The sequence below is a fragment of the Stenella coeruleoalba genome, assembly GCF_951394435.1.
Source record: "Stenella coeruleoalba genome assembly, chromosome: 9".
NCBI lineage: Eukaryota > Metazoa > Chordata > Mammalia > Artiodactyla > Delphinidae > Stenella > Stenella coeruleoalba.
This window is the reverse complement of record NC_137155.1, coordinates 38,821,063-38,840,825: the sequence shown is the minus strand read 5'-3', so window position 1 is coordinate 38,840,825 and position 19,763 is coordinate 38,821,063. Positions and strand designations below refer to the sequence as shown.

The 19,763-nt window shown below is 35.6% G+C and overlaps 1 protein-coding gene across 3 annotated transcripts in view; it reads right to left on the bottom strand.

The window, feature by feature from the left end:
• ETV1 (ETS variant transcription factor 1) overlaps window positions 1-19,763 on the bottom strand; it is a 93,211-nt gene that overhangs the window by 65,166 nt on the left and 8,282 nt on the right. For all 3 annotated transcript variants that reach the window (XM_079931643.1, XM_079931642.1, XM_079931644.1), the window contains one exon: window positions 15,661-15,714. In XM_079931643.1, the coding sequence (XP_079787769.1) occupies window positions 15,661-15,714 (54 nt within the window). The remainder of the gene's footprint in view (window positions 1-15,660; window positions 15,715-19,763) is intronic.

The following is a 19,763-nucleotide window of genomic DNA, read 5'->3' as shown; positions in this document are numbered from 1 at the left end:
GAAAAACAAATATGGTATATTAACGCATATACGTGGAACCTAGAAAAATGGTACAGATGAACCGGTTTGCAGGGCAGAAATTGAGACCCAGTTGTAGAAAACAAACGTATGGACACCAAGTGGGGAAGCAGCGGAGGATGGTGGTGGTGGTGTGATGAACTGAGAGATTGGGATTGACATATATAATCTGTATAAAATGGATAACTAATAAGAACCTGCTGTATAAAAACAATTAAATTCAAAAATTCAAAAAAATAAATAAATAAACTGAGTTCCTCATGGGAATGAAATACAGAATTGAGAAATATAAAGTACTTTAAAATACAGTATTGTGCCATGAATTGTATTTTGTCACTGAGATTCTTCTGCATTGTGTGATTTTGGAGAGGGTTGGGTTCTTTTTACATGCACTTTTTTCCCCCTGTTCTCCAGGGAGCTTGTAGTACTTAAAACTGTGCTGAATAATAGATAGTATAATCACTGTAAATTAAATGTGCCTCTGCCAATAAAAAATAAAATAAAATAAATAAAAATAGTTGGGTCTGTCAAACCACCTTTTTTTTTTCCCCCCAATTGTGAGTCACGAATACAGTGTTTATCTTTCCTACAGGAAAAACTTCAAGCACTGGGCATAGACAACCTACCACACCAACTAGAGAAACAGCAGGATCTTCCACAATTTTGTAATGTATACGCTGCTACATCTGTAGTGTTTCTTCCTTGTGGGTTGGTAATGGAGCATAATGGAAAGGAGGGTGAGGTTTACTTTTTAAAGAACCATCTATTGATGATCTCTATCTAGAGTAGGTATATTACCAACAGGTGGTTAGGCAGCAGGAATGACAACACAAACCAAATTTCTTCACCACTAGGTCAATCAAATGCAGTCACTTTCAATTGTTTTTAACTGTATTATTAGCATTACTATTCTGAAACTGTCACTGTAGCTTATGAAATCCTCTGGCCTCAAAAGAGTATAGACATCGATAACGTCTTACTTCTATAGAGTTACTGAGTTATCAAATACTAACTTGCATGCCAAAATCCTGACATAAAATATCTCATTTAATCATTACACCAATCCATTTACATTCTCCTCTTACTTACAAGCGTTAAAGAAGTTAAGTAATTAGCCCAAGATCACAAATATGGTAAACTGTGGAACTTAAGATTTGAACCTAAAGCCAACGTGTTGCCTTGTGAGATTATAGCTACTTTAAGATCTTTATTTACTTCAGTGCTGAACAAGCATCCAACGTTAGTAATTCCAGTTCTGTTTTAGGTACAGCTAGAACCAACTTTTCTTAAATTTAGCACGCAGAGTCCAATTCTTAGGTCGAACACAACTGGTCTGGTAGAAGCCCAGCCACTGCCTAACTAATTCATTCATCCTATTTGATAAGGATGATCTTAGGTCATTCACAACTTAAGCAACCAATTACTTTTAAATGGGCTTCCACAGGCCACATCTAAAGCTGAATACCCTTTCACTGCACGTAGTGTTACAGCAAAGGTCCTGGGAATTCATTTTTATTATTTAAATAAGAGAGGATCATAAAATTAGCACCCTTCTAATATAGTTCTCATCTTGATTATTGCTATTTAACTGGTGAAATTTTTTCTTCAGGCTGAGTGAACACTATAATTATTATCGCTTTGCACTGTAAAGGTTGCATCTTGAAAAATCAACACTTTTTTTCCCTTTCAATGAATACATCAACTTCGAAATCAACAAAAACATTGAAGATGCAGGCAGTTTTGCTAGACCCACAAATCAGGGTGTCCTTGATCAACCAGAATGCATAACCCATAATCTTAAATGTAAGATGTTAACTGATCCTGTAACCAGGTCTGTTTTTCAAGTACCGAATGTTTCCAGGTCAACTTTCTGTTTATGAATCCTTAGAGTCAAAATGACAGTACGTTTGAACAAACAACACTTCTGAGTGTCTTCTGACAGTATCACTGTGGATATGCACTGAACTGCTTAGTGTGACCAACAGTAAAAGGTCAAATACTATTCTTTTGACCTCTTAAAATAGTATTCTTCTACTATTTTACAATATGTGTAGATAAGCCTGTAAGCTGGGAGGTATAGATAATTTCTGAATATGGCAAAAGCAAACAAAAACAACACAGAAAAGTAAGTTGATCAAAATAAATGCATTTGTGAAATATTATAGGAATTATGTATTTTGTGTATTTCATATATATTTGTGTATATATAGAATAAAAGCTTATATGGTGTTTTCTATGTGCCAGACATACAGTTGTTGCCTAGGCATCCTCAGGGTATTAGTTCTAGGATCTGTTCCCACCCATGGATACCAAAATCCCAATGCTCAAGTCCTTATTTAAAATGGCATAGTAGTTTATTACTCACTGTTCATTACTTACATATTTTATATAAACATACACAAGTGACCCTAAGGGATGGGAACATTATTATCCAGGTTTTAAACAGGAGGAAACTGAGGCACAATGATCTTAAGTTGCTTATACAAAGCCACACACCTAGTAAATAGAGATTTCAACTCAAGCATCCTAGGTCCAATGCCTTGCTCTTATGTAGTACACTGCCCTTGGTCCCCTGAAAGGATCCCATGTTTATATTACATGGCTTTAGTGTCTATAGCATTAATACTATAAAACAGCATGAATAGACATAAAAAAGTTGTACCAGACAGAATGTCAAATATAATGTTCAATTAATTTCTGCACAATATTAGGAATTATTTCTGGCCAAATTATACAATGCCCAAAGAGAAATAGTGTTCCAAACCAAAATTTAAAAATTCTCTTTTGAGAGCTTCATTATTTTGTTAATCAAACATTCAGGATTCCTGAAGCTGAAGGCTTATGTATACACAGGAGTTAACCATACCTCTCTACAACTCAAAGTACGAGCATGATTTTCATAGAGTAATAGGGAACTTAAAGGACTGTCTACTCCACCGATGCTTTCCATATATGTTATTTTGTACATTGTTATAAATTAGAAGAAATCCATAAACAGTAAGAAACTTTTGGATGTTTTCCATTTTTCCTTTAATTTATATTATACAAACATAAATTTATGTATGCATACATGCAAATGGAAAAAATACTTATGTTTTTTATTCACTTGTCTAGTCTTAGCATTTCAAGGAATGACGGGTTAACACATTCTGCTCAGATGCGTGTAAGAGAAAATGCTACAAGATGAGTTGGTTCTGACATTCACTATCTATGAGACTTTGGGAATCTCACTAAACCTGTATGACGTTGTCTGTTCTGCCTACATCCCAGGACCACTGCGAGGTACAAATGAAACGTGGGTGTGAAAATGATCTATGAATTCTAAATTGCTAAACAAATAGAGATTAGTATTATCACAAATATTGTTTTTAAATTTCATTCTATAGCACCTAGCATAATGCCTGGCACTATGAATATTTGTTGGCAAAACTTACTTTTCATTATGGAAGAAAAAAAAGCAATGGTAGGAACTCAACCAAAAGAGCAAGCTTCGATTTACCAAAATAAAGAAGCGAAATCTTAAGACTCTTAAGCTATTATCTATTTAACTACGTAATTAATATGAAAATAAGAGTATTATTTTTCTGATTTCACAATCAGCATTTGAACCTTTATCTCCTATGTGTGCAATTATTGAAAATTCACTTTAGGGGTTTAGAAGACATCTTAATACCAGTCTTAACAAAAATAGGTTTTATATATTTAGAGAGATAGGGAGAGAGAGGTTTACTGATCAGAATTTGAAAAAAAAATTTTAAGAAAAGTGAGAACGATATGTTAAATAAAATACAGTTAAAGACTTTTTTTTCTTTGCAGTACGCGGGCCTCTCACTGTTGTGGCCTCTCCCGTTGCGGAGCACAGGCTCCGGACGCGCAGGCTCAGCGGCCATGGCTCACGGGCCCAGCCGCTCTGCGGCACGTGGGATCTTCCCGGCCCGGGGCACGAACCCGTGTCCCCTACATCGGCAGACGGACTCTCAACCACTGCGCCACCAGGGAAGCCCTAAAGACATTTTTATACCTGGATCTGCTTCTGTGTACATCACACACACATTAAACTCATACGACTACCTCTCAATATACACAAGAGGATTGGGCTATACATTCCATAAGCACATTCTCCAAACCTTCAGAAACTGCCATTTAAAGGCTAAGGGCCTAATTTCCACTTTGATCAATGAAACAGTTTTATCACAAGATGGGATGCCTGAAGTTTATTGATTAGCTGATAACCTTCTAATGCACCAGCCTTTAATCTGCAATAAAACAGTGAACGAACGTAGAGCTTTCAGAAAGGAAAATAAGGTTTGATTACCCTAGAAGAAAACAAGAATGTGGAGAGACTGAGGAAGGCAAAAACATTCAGAAAAAAGGGAGCAATGACATCCAGTTACTTGGCTTTCCCTGCAGCCCTGTCAGTTGAGACAACTGAGTCACCTGACATTCTAGCCCCAGTGCCATGGACTAGAGAATCAAATCAAATCAATGTAATAAGGCTGTTGTGGCCATGAGGATGGAGAAAAACAACCTCAAACAGCAGTAAGAGTTCACTTCACAGCATGACCTCCATTTCAAAGGAAAAGCTAACACTATTGAAAGGTTTGCTTCAATATTATCCATACATCTTGATAAGAAAGAGCCACTTTTAACCGAGTCCAGTTGCCTTGAGAGTATTTGACAGAACTTTTCCTGGCAACTCTATAGCTGGAAGACAATCTAAGAAGAGCGCATTATTGTTTAGGATTAAATGTCGGTGTTGAGAAGTTCAGAGGGAAAAGTGGACAAAGTAGGGTATATATTTCTTTCTGATCAAAATGTATCCAGAATTTTGTAGCGGTTTATAGATGTTGATCCTACTTAGTGTGAAAAACCTAAATAATAGTAAACTAAGAATTAAATACAGACACACTAAAATTGGTAACGCAGATAAACAAAAGCCTACCATAAAGACGTATTGAATTAAACTCATTCCTTTATCTGAAAAATACACATTTGTGCTAATAAGGTTGCAGAGTTTAAAAGTACCTTCTTGAATGAGAAAATGGTTGAGAAAAATATTTTTTATTCCAGGGTTACAAACAGAGAACTTGATAAAGAAAAGGTCACATATAAGTGACAGTGTCTAAGTTCATAGAATTTTTATTTGCTGTTTTACCTACACACAAGTGAGAGCATATACTCTTTTTAAAATCAGAGACAGCCCAATAATATTTCTGGATTTCAGTTTTTCATCTTTAACATAAGAATGGTGATATCACTAATCTATAATGTCTCTTCAAGCTGCAGCTTTGGGATTTTCATGAATATTTACTACTATTTTGGCAATTCCATGGACACTACGACTGTGACTAGTACTCTTACTAATTCTGCTGCTGCTAACTACTACTACTGTCATAATTACCCAAACTATTCTTCTCCCTCCACCTCCTGCGAGGAAAATATGCCAGGTCTGAAACATTTCTGAAGTCAAAACCTGCGCATAAACGTGAAAATATATAGTGTTGTCATAAACCTCTCAAATGCTGGAAAAGTAAGATAAAATATTTGAGGAAGAGGAAAAAAAGCACTGTAGCCTAGATAAGGATTGGCAATAGTCCCCAAATACCAAGTCCTCCCATCTTGCTTTCCTGTAGGTAATTAGCTCATATCAGTTCACAGAATAGCTTTCTTGGGACAAACGCCTGGCTCTCTTGGTCTTTGTCAATTTATCACACCTTGATAAGAAGAATTTTCAAACAATATTGATGTCTCATATGAAGAACATTCTTTTTTAACAATGTAGGTTTTTTCCCAAGGGTAATAACAGTTTTGAAATCTTTACAAGTGGGCTAAGGAAGGGCTCTCAGGGAAGGAAGATTTCCACAGAGAAAGAAAGTATGAGCTGGGGTCTGACCTCTGTAATATCAGTCATCACATGCTTTACCTACTGAATTATTTTACATCCTAGGTTTCCCTCTGTATAAAACTGGAACAATACCAAGTTATGTCAGAGTATTCGTGCTAAATAGAGATTGCTGAGAAATGTGAGATATGAGTCTTAAATAATATTTATCAGAGACCCCTAATCTGATAACTGAGACTTGGCTCTAATGTTACACAAATGCAGACAGCTTTCCATTATCCTTCAAATAAAAATGAAACATGGAAAATAAAAGAAGATATCTGCGTTAGATTTCAAACAACTTAAGCCACCTGTGCATGAATATGTTTTTAGAAAGAGTCTAAGTACCCGAGAAGCTATTCATTCATTTCAATACTCATTCAATCGCCACAACATGTGAATCATACGAGGATGAGTAGGACATGATCCATCCTCTACAAGCCAACTGAAATAGTGTTTAAATTGAGATGTACACAAAGCATTTATGGGCACACAGAAGTCATTAATTCGAACATAATTAAGGAATAAATGACATATGAACGGAATCTTAAAGAACGAGTATGATCTCAAAATGTAGAGGTTAATACACTGTATATAGTAATATACAATGTATAGTATTCGGTTGGCCAGAAAGTTCATTCGGCATTTTCCGTACGATGTTACACGAACTTCCTGGCCAACCCAATATTAACATGAGAGTACATAATTTTTAAAAAGCTGTAAAATATTCTTCTTAGTCAACCATCACAGGAATTTAGGCTTAGGCTAAAGAGGTATGAACACAGAGAGTCATCCACTGGGAAATCCAGTGGCTACACCTTTAAGCAGAGTGCTTTCTGTGGAAATAAACATAAAATTTGAAAAAAAACACCTAAGTACATTTTCTTCAGAACATAACAGATCAGAGTCTGAACAGACAATGACTATGAATACACACTGATCCCGATACAATTTCACATCCCTCCACATGGGATGAATAAGACTTTATCAGTTACATGCAATAAGAACGAAAGCTTCACGAGAGCAGAGGTATTTTTCTGGTTTGCCCACCACTGTATCAGCAATGCCTAGAACAAAGCACGGCATATAATAGGCTCAAAACACATTCGCTGAATGAATAAACTTTCAGTGTCTTATAAACTTACTTAGCATCCTTAATATACAACTGTATAGACGTATGTATCAGTAAATAAGTTAAATTAAAATCTCATAAGTAAAATAAAAATGTTTATACTACTCAGATACATTATTCATATTTTAAATAATAAAAATGAAGATAATGGATATGGCTCACGCTTGTAAGCGTACATAAGCACTCCAATTTTGCAAACAGAAATATGAATATAATATTTCCCTATAAAACATAAAGGAACAATCACAATTCAAACCTCTTCCATGGCATCTAAAAATCGCTCTTGAAAGCACTGTAAATTCAACAACTAGGAGTAATTATGAAACAAACCTGAACGGTTTAACAATGTAGTATCTATGGCAAAATGAACTTCGCTAACCTTAGATTTAAATCAGATTTAAAGATGGCATACAAAATCATTAGCACACAAAAGTAGTTTTTCTTAAACTTTAATCAGACATTATATAAGTAGGATTTTTAATCTAGCCACTCCTGATAAATTGCCGATAAATACGTTCTTGGGTTCACAAAAGCCTCAGCTAATGCCAAAGCAAAGTAGTGCTTGTTGGGGCACAATTCATTAGATTTAAAAAAGCAACCACATCAAACCAACCATTTTTACTTAGTGAGACACAGCACAAACTCTCATTAGGAGAAAATTCATTAACAGACAGAAGCAAATAAGCACTGTGCATATTAAGTAGACGTTTAATGTTATAAACAGGAAAAAATGGAAAAAACAGAATGATATAAATAAAACCCCATAAGAACACTAAACATACAATTATGACATAAAGATTCTCATGTACTAGTTTAGCTCAGATTACCTCTTCATCGGTCCTTTATATCTGATTTCATGAAATTTACATACATTTGGTGGCCCCCAAATGTACTCATTTTCATGACTGCTTTGGCTTTATTTGCAAATACTAATAAATGTTGTTTTTGCTTTTTTAATTCATCAATATATATATACGCATCTGTGTATATATTAAAAATACTAGAACAAAGAACATAACTTTGGTTCTACAAATACTTTTCCACCTTCATCCCTTACCTAAATTTTCCAATAAATACTATTTGGCTTTCAGACTAATAAATCCAGTTACTGCATAACGATATACTTATTTAATATTGAGTAACGTTCAACCAAAGGCACAGATCACTTTTCTCAAAATAATTTGTTACTAATTATAGGCAGGCTAAGTGGAAAGCATTTGTTGACGTACTCCCTTTGAGCATGTTTCTGAAGTTAATTTCTAGGATAATTTGTTATACTGAAGGCAAAATTAAAGAACGATAAAGAAAATAGGAAACAAAAAGCTAAAATCTTGGGTTGAGATACGTAATTTTAGCTTTCAGCTATAAGGAAACAACAAACTCCAATTTTTTTTGGAAGGTGGGGTTGTTTTCCTTTGTCTTTTGGTTTTCACTTTGGCACTGAGTCTGAACTATCTACCTTATGAAGAATAAACCGGTGGAACCAAAATTTGTGAAAGGGATCTCTCTCCTAGAGCAGATCTTAATAAAATTGATCCAACTGTTTACTTATAAGTACATAGTAATTTATTGTAATTTCTATTTATACATTTCCCCATTATGTTTTTTCTAAAGTCCACTTTCAAATTCAAGCAAGCATTTACCATATTTAGATGTTACCCTTCCTTTTTTCCCTTGAGCGTGGAAAAAGAGTCACAATCACAATGTGGCCTGGGTCTGAGAGATTATTTCTTTGTCATTTTACGGAGAGGTAAATAAAGATTAAGAAACAGGCCCAAGGTGTATTATTTAGATTTTCTTTCTTCTCTAAAACTTCGTGGATTCCTGGGAGGTTATCTAAAATGAAAATTATTGCAAGATGCAGCTTATTTTTCACTGGGTTTCTATTTTGGTTTGAAAAATACATTCCTTGTGAAACAATCAAGCACCAAATTAAATTTTTTTTGCTGAAAATGTGGCTGCTGGACTCAAAACTGGCATAGATAGGACAGATGTGCACTACCAAAGGAAGAGCAGACTATCTAATAACAAGAATCCCTAATGAATGTACTTGGAAAAGGATGGGGCCCCCAATGCTTGGCTCTCTCTAACCAGATTGGGAAAATTCACAATTTACTAGGTAGCCTTCTAAAGTAGAATTGATTGAAGGATGACAGGGATCTACAATCAGCCATGACTTTCTTATAGCTAAAGGTAAGAGAAAATAAGTAGAAAATAGTCTTTGCAATTGGAAAACACAAATAACTCAAGTAAAAATGATAAAAATGAAGAAACCACTTCAACAGTATCATTTTTATATAGATTTAATTCCCTAGTATATTTCAATAAGATGACAATATATCACTTAACAACATCTTCAGAAACTGTATCTATTACATAATGAATTGTGTATGAATAGCCAAGTCCATCTTACAAATTAACTGCAAAAAATTGATGCTGCTATCTTTAGTCTACAAATAAGTAAATAACAGGATAGTAAAATTTCTAACTTTGTGCTCCTTGGAAGGCCTGCATCAGAATCACCTAACAGCTCGTTAGAAATTACAGGGCCCAATTCCAGACCTAAACGGTCAAACTCTCACAGATAGGGACCATAAAGCTGCATTTGAATAAGCTTCCCAAATAATTCATATGCACACTCAAGTGTGAATAAGTTTACTGGACTCATGTAAAATTACATAGCTGATGACTTTCAAGAAAATAATTTAAACTTACCCAAAGTGATTATCTATCTGAACAGGACAACAAAAAAACCCTAAAACTGATAAATCAATAAGTTGCAGTACAATTACATTATTTAGTATGTGAACCAACTACAAAGGAAAAAAAATGGTTGCCTCTAGAGAAGAGAACTGTGAAAAATGGGGAATGATCTTACTTGTGTTTTCCTACTCTGTCAATATATTGCTTTGATAAAATATTTAAACTGTAAAAAAGAAAAAACAAGAAAAAAAACCCAGAGCAACAAACAGACCAAAAAACAACAAAAACCACAACAAAAACCATACACAAAGGAATCAACCTTCAAGGGCTGGCAATGGCTGAGATCATACACATACGTATGATCGCAGGTGAGAAAGGCAGAAGACACTTCATCCTTGAAATGGATAGTTTAAGTCTGATGACGGTGACATGCTTAAATTTACCTCCAAAAATGTTTAAAAAGAAGACAAAACACAGTAACAAACTCACTTCCTCAAATCTCAGAAACGGAATTCCTCTGTGAATGTGTGCTCACCTTTTGGTAAAAGCAGTTAGAGAAATAAAAGACAAAATCTTCCTGACCAGTCACATCCAAAACATGAATCAGGTAAGAAAGGTTTCAAAATTAGTAACAAAAAGTAAATTTTATAAAGTACTCACTGTCTGTGTAGAAAGGAACAGAATGCAGGAAGGTAGCTTAGTAGAAAGGAAGAAAATTAAGAAACACAAACACTAAGTGGAACTTTCCAACCCAGGACAAACGCATGTTAATATAAAAGGAATTATTCAGTCAGGGTCTGCATAGACCTAACTTCAGCTTTTTTCAGAAGCAGATTTGTAACATGAATCTGTTAAGGTATTTTTCTTCTCCACTTCACTGCAAAAAGCACCCCAAGTGCTATTTTTTTTAAAAAAAATTCCTACGAAGATGAAGTGCAGCTAGGACTTTCATTTACACAGACAACGTATCACCCGTGTAATAACGGCTTTAAACAGTTGAGTCCGCACACACTGGTTTGTCTTATTTTCAGAATGGGTCACTAGTATTGTGTTACAAACTTCAGTTAAAGTAGAGAAATTTGCAAACTTTTTATATTTACTTTCATAAATATATCAGAGAAGAGTCAAGGTTATTATTCCTTTAATGACATCATTCTAATTGATTTGCATTCCAGTGTTCTTTCTCGGGTGTGAAAGAAAGGTGTAGAGTTACAAGGATCTATCCTACTGGGAATTTTGCATAACCCTGGCTAAACCCCTGGGAATGCTCTGGGAGAACATAAAATGTAAATGTGAATATCATCTATCATGTGACTCACTGTAGAGGAAACATGGAAAGGAACTAATGTAATCAAATGGAAACGAACAAGTTAGAAAAATAGTAACACACAACTTTGTACATGAAGAAAATGAGGGGTGGTAGATTTTAAAAGACTAGTGGTATAACTAAATTTAAAGTATATGACTTAAAATATAAGATTATTGATGTATTGAATTTAAAACACATGGCTTACAAAAATTCAGTCTATACACAAATTTGTATCTACTTTGGAAAGATAAGGCTCATCTATTATGCTAAATACTCTTTTAATTCTCTTTTCTGAAGAGATATAATTCTACTTCCTCTGGACTAAAGCGTATCCTAAAGTTATTCTATCTTTTTCCACAGTGTCTGAATTCTGCAAAGATTCATTTCTAAGAAGCAGTTTGTTTGAGCCACATAATTGTTTTTCTTAACCTCCATTCAATTCCTAGGATGGGCTTGTATGATGTTTTTGTTTGTTCTCATTTGTTTTTAATGTCTATACATGCTTCAAACGTCAGCATCCTTCAAAGGTTACCAAACTATAGCATGACATCATTAAGATTCCAGGATTCCAACAGAAAAACTTTATAAATAAAAATAAGAGATGCTCAGGAAAATTTTTAGGCAATACCCCAGTGTTATGGTTTAATTTCATTTTTCAGATTTTTTGAATGCTCTGTTCACTACTCTTCTACGTATGTTTATACACGTTACACTCGAATGTATGTTCTGTAATACAGCGCTGGGCAGAAACTTGCCATTCATTCTCCTAACCTACATTTACCAAAGGGCTAAAGCAATAAAAGCAAAAACAGAAGCATTTTATTCGATTGAGGTATGTAAGGAAATCTGATTATTCCCATTGGAAAAAAATAGCCCCATAGAAGTTATAGACGGGCCACACAGAGGGGATGGAGTTTCCTTCTGTTCCTAGAGATAGGATCCCTCTGCCCCACTAAGCTTTTCCAGACAGACAAGTATCAAACATTTGCAAAGGGCATTTAGGAGACAAGATGGCCTTTCAATTCCAATATTTGATAAACTTCTCCATCCAGAAATGCTCTTTAGAGTCTAATCCATATGCCCTATTCCTCTATTTGAATTATTTCCCTCTTTCTCCATCCTCAGTGAAGATTGAAATTAGCTGGTCACCATCATCCGAACAATAGTCCTTTAAGTCAGTGAAACTTAAAATAAATCACATCTCCACTTTCTTCTTACTAGACTATTTCAGATTTATTTTTACGTGTGTTTATAGGTTTCCCTTTATAATTAGGTGTTTTATTCATAAGTCCTAGGGCCATATTTGTTAAACTGTAAATACTCACTCATTGAAGTAAAATAAAATTTCAGCATTCTGAAAGTGCTTGGCTAAATTAATTCATGGTTTTAGCATGTTTTTCCAGAAGGACACTATATATAACGCTTTAAGGCATGATCAGATGTTTCTACCTTAAGAAGGGAATTAGGACTTCGAAAATACTTAGGAGAAAGTCAGCACTAAGAAGCTGATCATGGTTATGACAACAATTTTACTTATGGTGCTTCTGAAACACGCCAGGCATACTGACTATGACATGCTCCTAATCCTCAAGAAGTTCACAGTCTTACTGACATGGATCTACAATATTATAATAAACAGAAGATACAAGATGCTATAGAGTCTAACTCTGCAGGGTAAGGATGCAAAGAAAGGTCAAGAAAGACCTCAGTGCGGTAAACTCGCAGCTGAGTCTGGAGTTGGAGGTACACCAGACTGCAGAGCAAAACTTAAAAAATTTTAAAGCAAAGTGAACACGTGCAGAGCTCACTCTGTTTGGGGGACTGAAAAATTAGAAAGGCTCAAGTTTAGAGAATGGAGAGACACAGGGTGCTGGGACAGCAAGAGTTAAAACTGAAAAGATAGCCAAGGCCCAGGTTATAGAACAATGTTCTGTACAGCTAAAGAATTAGGACTTTGTCCTGAAAGAAGTTTAAAGAGAAAATTAACAAGGTCACATGGCTGTGTGTTAATATCATTGCAGAGAGCAGACTGGAAGGAGGGAAACCCGAAGGCAAGAACACCAACAGAAAGGCTGATTCACAAGTTCCGTGGAGGCAGAAAGTGGGTGTGAACTAAGGCAGTGAAATATTAGAAATGGAGTTGAAGCCATGAAATTAAGATACTTCTGAGACGTAGAATTAACAACTTGGTAAGCAAAGGGAGGTTAATGGTAAAGAACTGGGAAGGACTGAAGATAAATTAAAGGTTTTCAGCTTGGATTGGTGATGCCATCAACTTAGAAGGGCAACAGAAGTTGAAGAGAGATGCTGGGCAGAAAAAAAGTAAAGATTTCACCATTGGCCTTACTGAGAGTGTACTGTCACTGGAGAATCACATTGAAAACTGGGGGTGCTATGTAAATGGTGTTTTATGCTGATGCTCAGCTGAGGGCGGAGGGGGTGAGTGCAGAGGTGCTGCGTTTTTCTAATTTGCACCAGGACCTCAGTGGTGGATCGGGGCACCAGATGTTCAGTAGACGGGGACAGACTAGAGACCCGCACTAGAGAAAACGACGTAGGAGACGTAGCTCAACAGAAGCACGCTGACCACAGTAGCTGATAGCCACATGTGTTCACATACATTTAAAGTCATAAAAAATAAATAAATTAAAAATTAATTTCTTCAGTCCCATTAGCCACAGTTCAAGTGCTCAATGAGGAATGTGGTTAGTGGCTCCTATACTGAACGGTACAGACGTAGATTATTCCCATCATCACAGAAAGTTCTGTGGGACTGTGCTGGCATGGCACAGAACCCTGGGAAAGACAGAGAAAGCAGATGAGTGACTTGAGAAGGAGTAATCAAAGGAATAAAGAAAGAAAGAAAAAATCATATGCTGTGAACCTAGAGAAGTGAGTTCAAGGAGACGAATTAATCAAGAATACGAAAAAACAAAAAGACGGCAAATAAGAAAAGGAATAAAAAATTACCTTTAGGCATTTGGTAGAGTATTAAAATCATTACCAATTTCTTCAGATATAAAATGACTCCATGAGACTAACTCTCCCACTCAGATGACAGGTTTAGTTTTTAGAAAGAACTCCAGTGCCTCACAGGAAGGGACATGTGGAAATGTGACCATTCTCTTCCCACACTTCACCGAAGAAAGGGAGACCTTGCCTAGCTGTCATCCTTAGCCATCATCCTTCCGGGAATTTCTAAGAGTCTCTAATTAAGGTCTAAACCTTAGCTGAACAGGTTTCTTGAAGTCCTATGTCTAATAAATATATCAAACAGTACAGAAAATTCTCTTCTCAGATCAAAAATCAAGCTGATACAACAGCAGTTACCAGGTGCTGGGGGCAGGGTAGGTGGGGAGTTAGTTTTTGGTAAGTACAGACTTTCAGTAGGGATGATAAGAAAGTTCTGGAAATGGATGGTGTTGGTGTTTGCACAACAACATGACTGCCATTGAACTGCACACTTAAAAATGATTCAAATGATAAATTTTCTGTAATATATATTTTACCACAAATGAAAAAAAATTGTAATGACGCCGAACTAAAATATGTAACACGGGAGAGAATCTGGAAGAAACCTCTTACAACCCTTGACACCTGGGAAATGTAAGATAGCAAACATAAAAGCTGAAAACATTGCACACGAACATCTGTTACTCAAAGTAACGTAGGTATTTGTGTTAGATTTATGATATTAGGTGTGAAAATATGGGTTTGATAAGTTGTAAGGTATTAAGCATCTGTTGTTGCTGTTGCTACTGCCTCCTGTGAAACCGTCAATGGCCTGGAAAAATGAAACAAGTTACAGCTTTAATTGGTGCTAAAAGAACAAAAATGTATTAGGTCAGTTTTATAATCGGGATGGCATTTATACCCTTATCTTTACTATTCACACCTCAGGTCAATAGCTGCAGTTTGCTGATAGAGGCAAACCATAAATATCGGAAGCAAACCCCGAGGCAACCATGTTGATACAGGCAAAATGCTCATTCTTTGATTAGAGGAGGGGAGAACCCCTGAATCACTCCTCTCGCATGCTATGACAAGCCCTGGAGCAAGGCTCGGGGAAAGAAACACAGAAGGGATCCTAAGAGAAGCCAATGGCTACTTGCATTTGTGTGACTGCAACCGGGAAGCAGATAATGAGGCTAAAAATTAAATCCAAGCAGGTGAAAGTTCATGAGTGTAAAATAATACAATAAGCCAGAGGATGTGTGGTCTAAGATTTTTATGTTATACAATAAATCTCATGAGGATTTGAACTACTGACCGTCTCCCATCAGCACACACACTTTTCCTGCTGGACCTACTGAAAAGCTGGAAGTAAACAGTCGCATGTTCATGGATCACACCCTGTTTCTTCTCCAAGGATATAAACGAAATAGAGAAAAGGACCCTCTTTTAATCCAATCAGTTTTCCTAAGCTCTTTTCAGATCCTACAGGGGTTCTACTGAGGTCACAACCTGACAAATACAATCACCTCATGACTGTAAGCTAAAAAGGCACGGACACAATGCAAGAAAAGACACTGGAAGTGGAGACCAACCAAAGAGAAAGGATAAAAGCAGGAAACAAAGACAAAGAAAAGTTCAAGAGATGAGTCATAGTATACTTACAACTTTCAGCCTGATAGTCTGGCACAAACTGCTCATCATTGTCAGGTACCTGAGCTGAGGAAAAAAAAAGAAAACAAAATTAAGAGAGAAACTGCCAAGGCATAAAGAATGTCAAGTAAGATCTCTCATGGAAGAGCTTTCTAGACTGAGACCAAACCTATGATTATTTGCCAATGAGCTCATATTTAAAATGGCATTGACAGCAATACTTGGGAGGAGAAATAGAAGCCATCATCAGTGTCACCCAGAAAACACGTATGTCAGAAATAAAATGGTGGAAGTTGTAGTCCCTCTGAATTTCACCTGCCACGTGGAAATAAAAGAAACATGCAAAATAAAAGAAGCTACAGGAATTCCATTAGATGCAGTGGGTTTTTTTTTGTTTTCTGTTTTTGCAAGAATGGAGTAAGAAGTATTTCAATTCACCTACTGCCGGTGCTTAAGCGGCCCATTTCAATTAACCACACAATTCTTCCAAATGATGTGTAATTACTACACATATCCCTCTGCTTTTTCGAAATATCTGCTTTTGATATGTTCGGTCTACTGCCAATTAGACTGCCACAATTAAAAATGTTTGCCCTAAATTTGGCCAAAATATGTGACAAAGTTTTTTACATGAAAAGATTATCATTGATTTTGGTCATATATGATAAAATATTATATCTCAATGATTATGGTCACAATAATAAAAATAATAAGTAATAAAACCAAACTCCATCTTTTCATGCAAAATATTTTCCAGGTGACTATTTAGTACTAACAAAAGAATATCACTATTTCATCAGTCCTAATGTCAAATGACTACCCTATTTTTAGTAAAGGAAAAAAATTCTGAAGAGCAAGAACTTAATGTATTCGGCAATCAAAACACAAGTATATTTTTCACTTCTAGAATATTTTCATCACAGTTAATTTAGGTGTCAAAATAACCTATTCCAAATTGACATATTAAAAATATGAGTTTTCATCTGCACACACAAATACGCACACTTACAGACATACAAGCTACATAAAAGCTGGGTTTATAATGAGTTATAATCCTAATTAACTTTAGCTATAACCTGATTAGTTAGTATTACTTTACTAGTATTATCTAAGAGTGAAACTTTTTATCCAATCAAGTCATACTAAAACAGATGTCAATTAATTTTTTTAAAAGTGCCTATTCTGTATGGGGAATTCTTATTAACATAATCAGTCTTTGTTGAAAAAGCTTTGTGTTGGTAATTAAGAAAAAAAATTCATATAAAAAGAAATTCTACATTTTAAAAATTCTGTATAAAAAAGGAACACAACATACATAGAATTAAAATGTCTGTTGTGTCAGCTTATTTAATAGGATTTAAAAAAACAAATATTTGGTTGAATAAAATTTATGTTATATTATTAAGAGCGGAACAAACGATAATCTTGCCTATTACCAAGACATATGCAGTTTGACATTCAATTATTTTCTAACAACTTTCTTCTGTACACCAATACTTAAGTTTATTGAAGACAAATTCCATCCTCTGCCACTTAAGAAAACCAAACAAATTAAGCCCTTTTTTCCAAATTAGAACTGATACCTATTTGATCAGCCTGTACTGGAGGAAGAGGTACTTTTTTCTTCCGATTCCACTAATACCTGATACCAAGGTTAACTAAAGGCCAACAACCTTCAAATCATTGTTCTATGTTATGCTGTGTAAACTGTGTAACATTATTTAACCTCTTTGAACTCCATTTTACTCATCAGTTTAATAGTGATAATATAGGTTTTTCATGAGGATTAAATGGAATAGTCTAAGCACAACGCCAGACACAATATCAGATACTCAAGAAACGTTACTTATATTCTTCTTTCCAAACCTCCACCACCCATCCCTTTTTTTCAATTCACACACGAGGTACTACTCAAATCATTACAATGCAAGTTTAATATCTTTACTTCTAATGAATTATATTGGAGACGGATAAAAATCGCAGCTAAAATTTGTACATTAGCATTCTCTTAGCTATAAACATTCTTTTGACAGTACAGTAAACCTGATTTTTCTCAAAGACTCACAAATTATAAGTGGAGGAGTAACGATCAAAATAAGTCTTTTCACCAAAAAAAATTACAAAAAGTGTTTTTAATATCTATTTAATAAATAACAGCAGGCAGACAGAATCAAACCCTACACATTCTTCCCACCAAATCCACAGGTTTTGGTTTTCCTTTGAAATTAACAGCTAAACCCAGATAACTACTGCGATGCAAAATTATCAACCACAGCAATTACTATGCTTTTAAAAAGCCAACATTTACAAGAATCTAATAAAAACATAATATCCCTTTACAGGAATAGTTAAAAATAGCGGGTGAGTAACAAAAACGTATTTGTAACAGAATATGCTGGTATGACTGTCCCAAAGGCCAGACTTTTTTTTTCTTACTATCAGAAGACAAAGTTGCAATTCAATGATATATATCACTGCAAGAAAGGCGTAAAAATCGCTGATGGATAAGCAGCGTATGTTGGGAGATGGGAGCTGGGGAGGGAAAACTTCAGGAGGAAAAGAAACCAGAAGTTATACCTCACAAATACAGAAAATAGCTACATACCAACAATTTTGTAAAAAGAATAAGAACTGCTATTTCTGTTCTAAATCCTTAACATACTGAATAAATACTTCACACTTATGCCTGAACATATTCCAGAATTTTAACAAAAAACATATGACTCACATTTTCACAGAAGCTAATCTTAAGAAACTGAATAGACCAAATGAAGCAGCATGCTACTTAAATGGACAAAAGCTGAAGTCTACCTCTAACTTCAAGTCAGAGTCAAAGGAAAGCAGCTAACGAAAAACACAAGTTGGATCTGGGCAAGGAAAATATGACAAAGTATTGCCACACTCGTATCGTACATTTCCTTTTTTTCCTCCATTCACGGGGAATTCTGTGAAGTAGCAAACTACAGCTTCCTGAAAATTTGCGGCAAGCCATACCAACTCCAAAGTGGAAAATTAACAATAGAGGCCAACCTAAAAATAAATTAGTTTTTTCACTGCCATCTATAATAAACTATGCTTGGAATAATCACCTTTGGGGAATGAAAATGTTTCCCCACACTCTGTAATTAAAGAGGAAGGGGAAAGAGTAAGAAAGGAGAAGAGAAAGTATATACCAAAAGACCAATAAAAGGCTTTCAAGAAGATGAAGCATGTGGATTTTACTGGTAATAGCTGGAGCGCTTCTATCAGTTCATCACACATTAATAGACAAGTTGCCATCAAGTCTCAGGACTTCGCCTTTATAAGGGAAGTATTTGCACTCTCAGCTATTTACCTACATTATTATCCAAAGTTGTTTCTCCTCTCTCTCCCTCCCTCCCTCCCTCCCTCCCTCTCTCTCTCTCTCTCTCTCTCTCTCTCTCTCCCCCTCTCTCTCTCGTTCTACTACATCGCAATATATATTATGAGAAAGAAACCCATGAAAATATTAATCACAGTCTTGATGTCACAGAATCACTAACCCTTATTTTGAATTTTAATATACTTTCTTAACTAACATTTCTTGGGCGGGGCTGGGGTGGGGAGTGCACAATTTTTAAACAGAGTTTGTCTGTCTTTTGTGCTTATTTTAAACCTTCAAATAAAGTAATAATCATTACTTAAGGAAAGGTGAGTGTTGAAATATTTTCCAAGTTTGGCTGCAAACAAGTAAAAACCCCCTTTTTCTTACAAACTAGGCGCCTGTCAGGTTTTCTTTTAAAGCTAGGGAAAAAGTGGAAAAATTACAACTGAAACAAATGTCAAGTTGAAAAGGGGTTAATATTTAATTAAAACCAGTTCTATCCACTGTAACAATGACCTGGAGCCAAACAAGGCGGAAGATGTATGAGTCATTCTTTCTGCCCGTGAATGAGACAGCTGATCTCCTCAGCAATTCCTCCAGACAAGCAGGCAGAGCTGGAGTTCCGCCTCCATTCACAAAAACACAGTCCAGCATGAGCCATGGGGCCCAACCGCAATCTTTTCATGTCACACCCTTCCAGAGAGCTAAAGCAAGTCAACTTGAACTTGCAGTATAAACATACCAGTTTTATTGCTCTGTCTCAAATACAGCT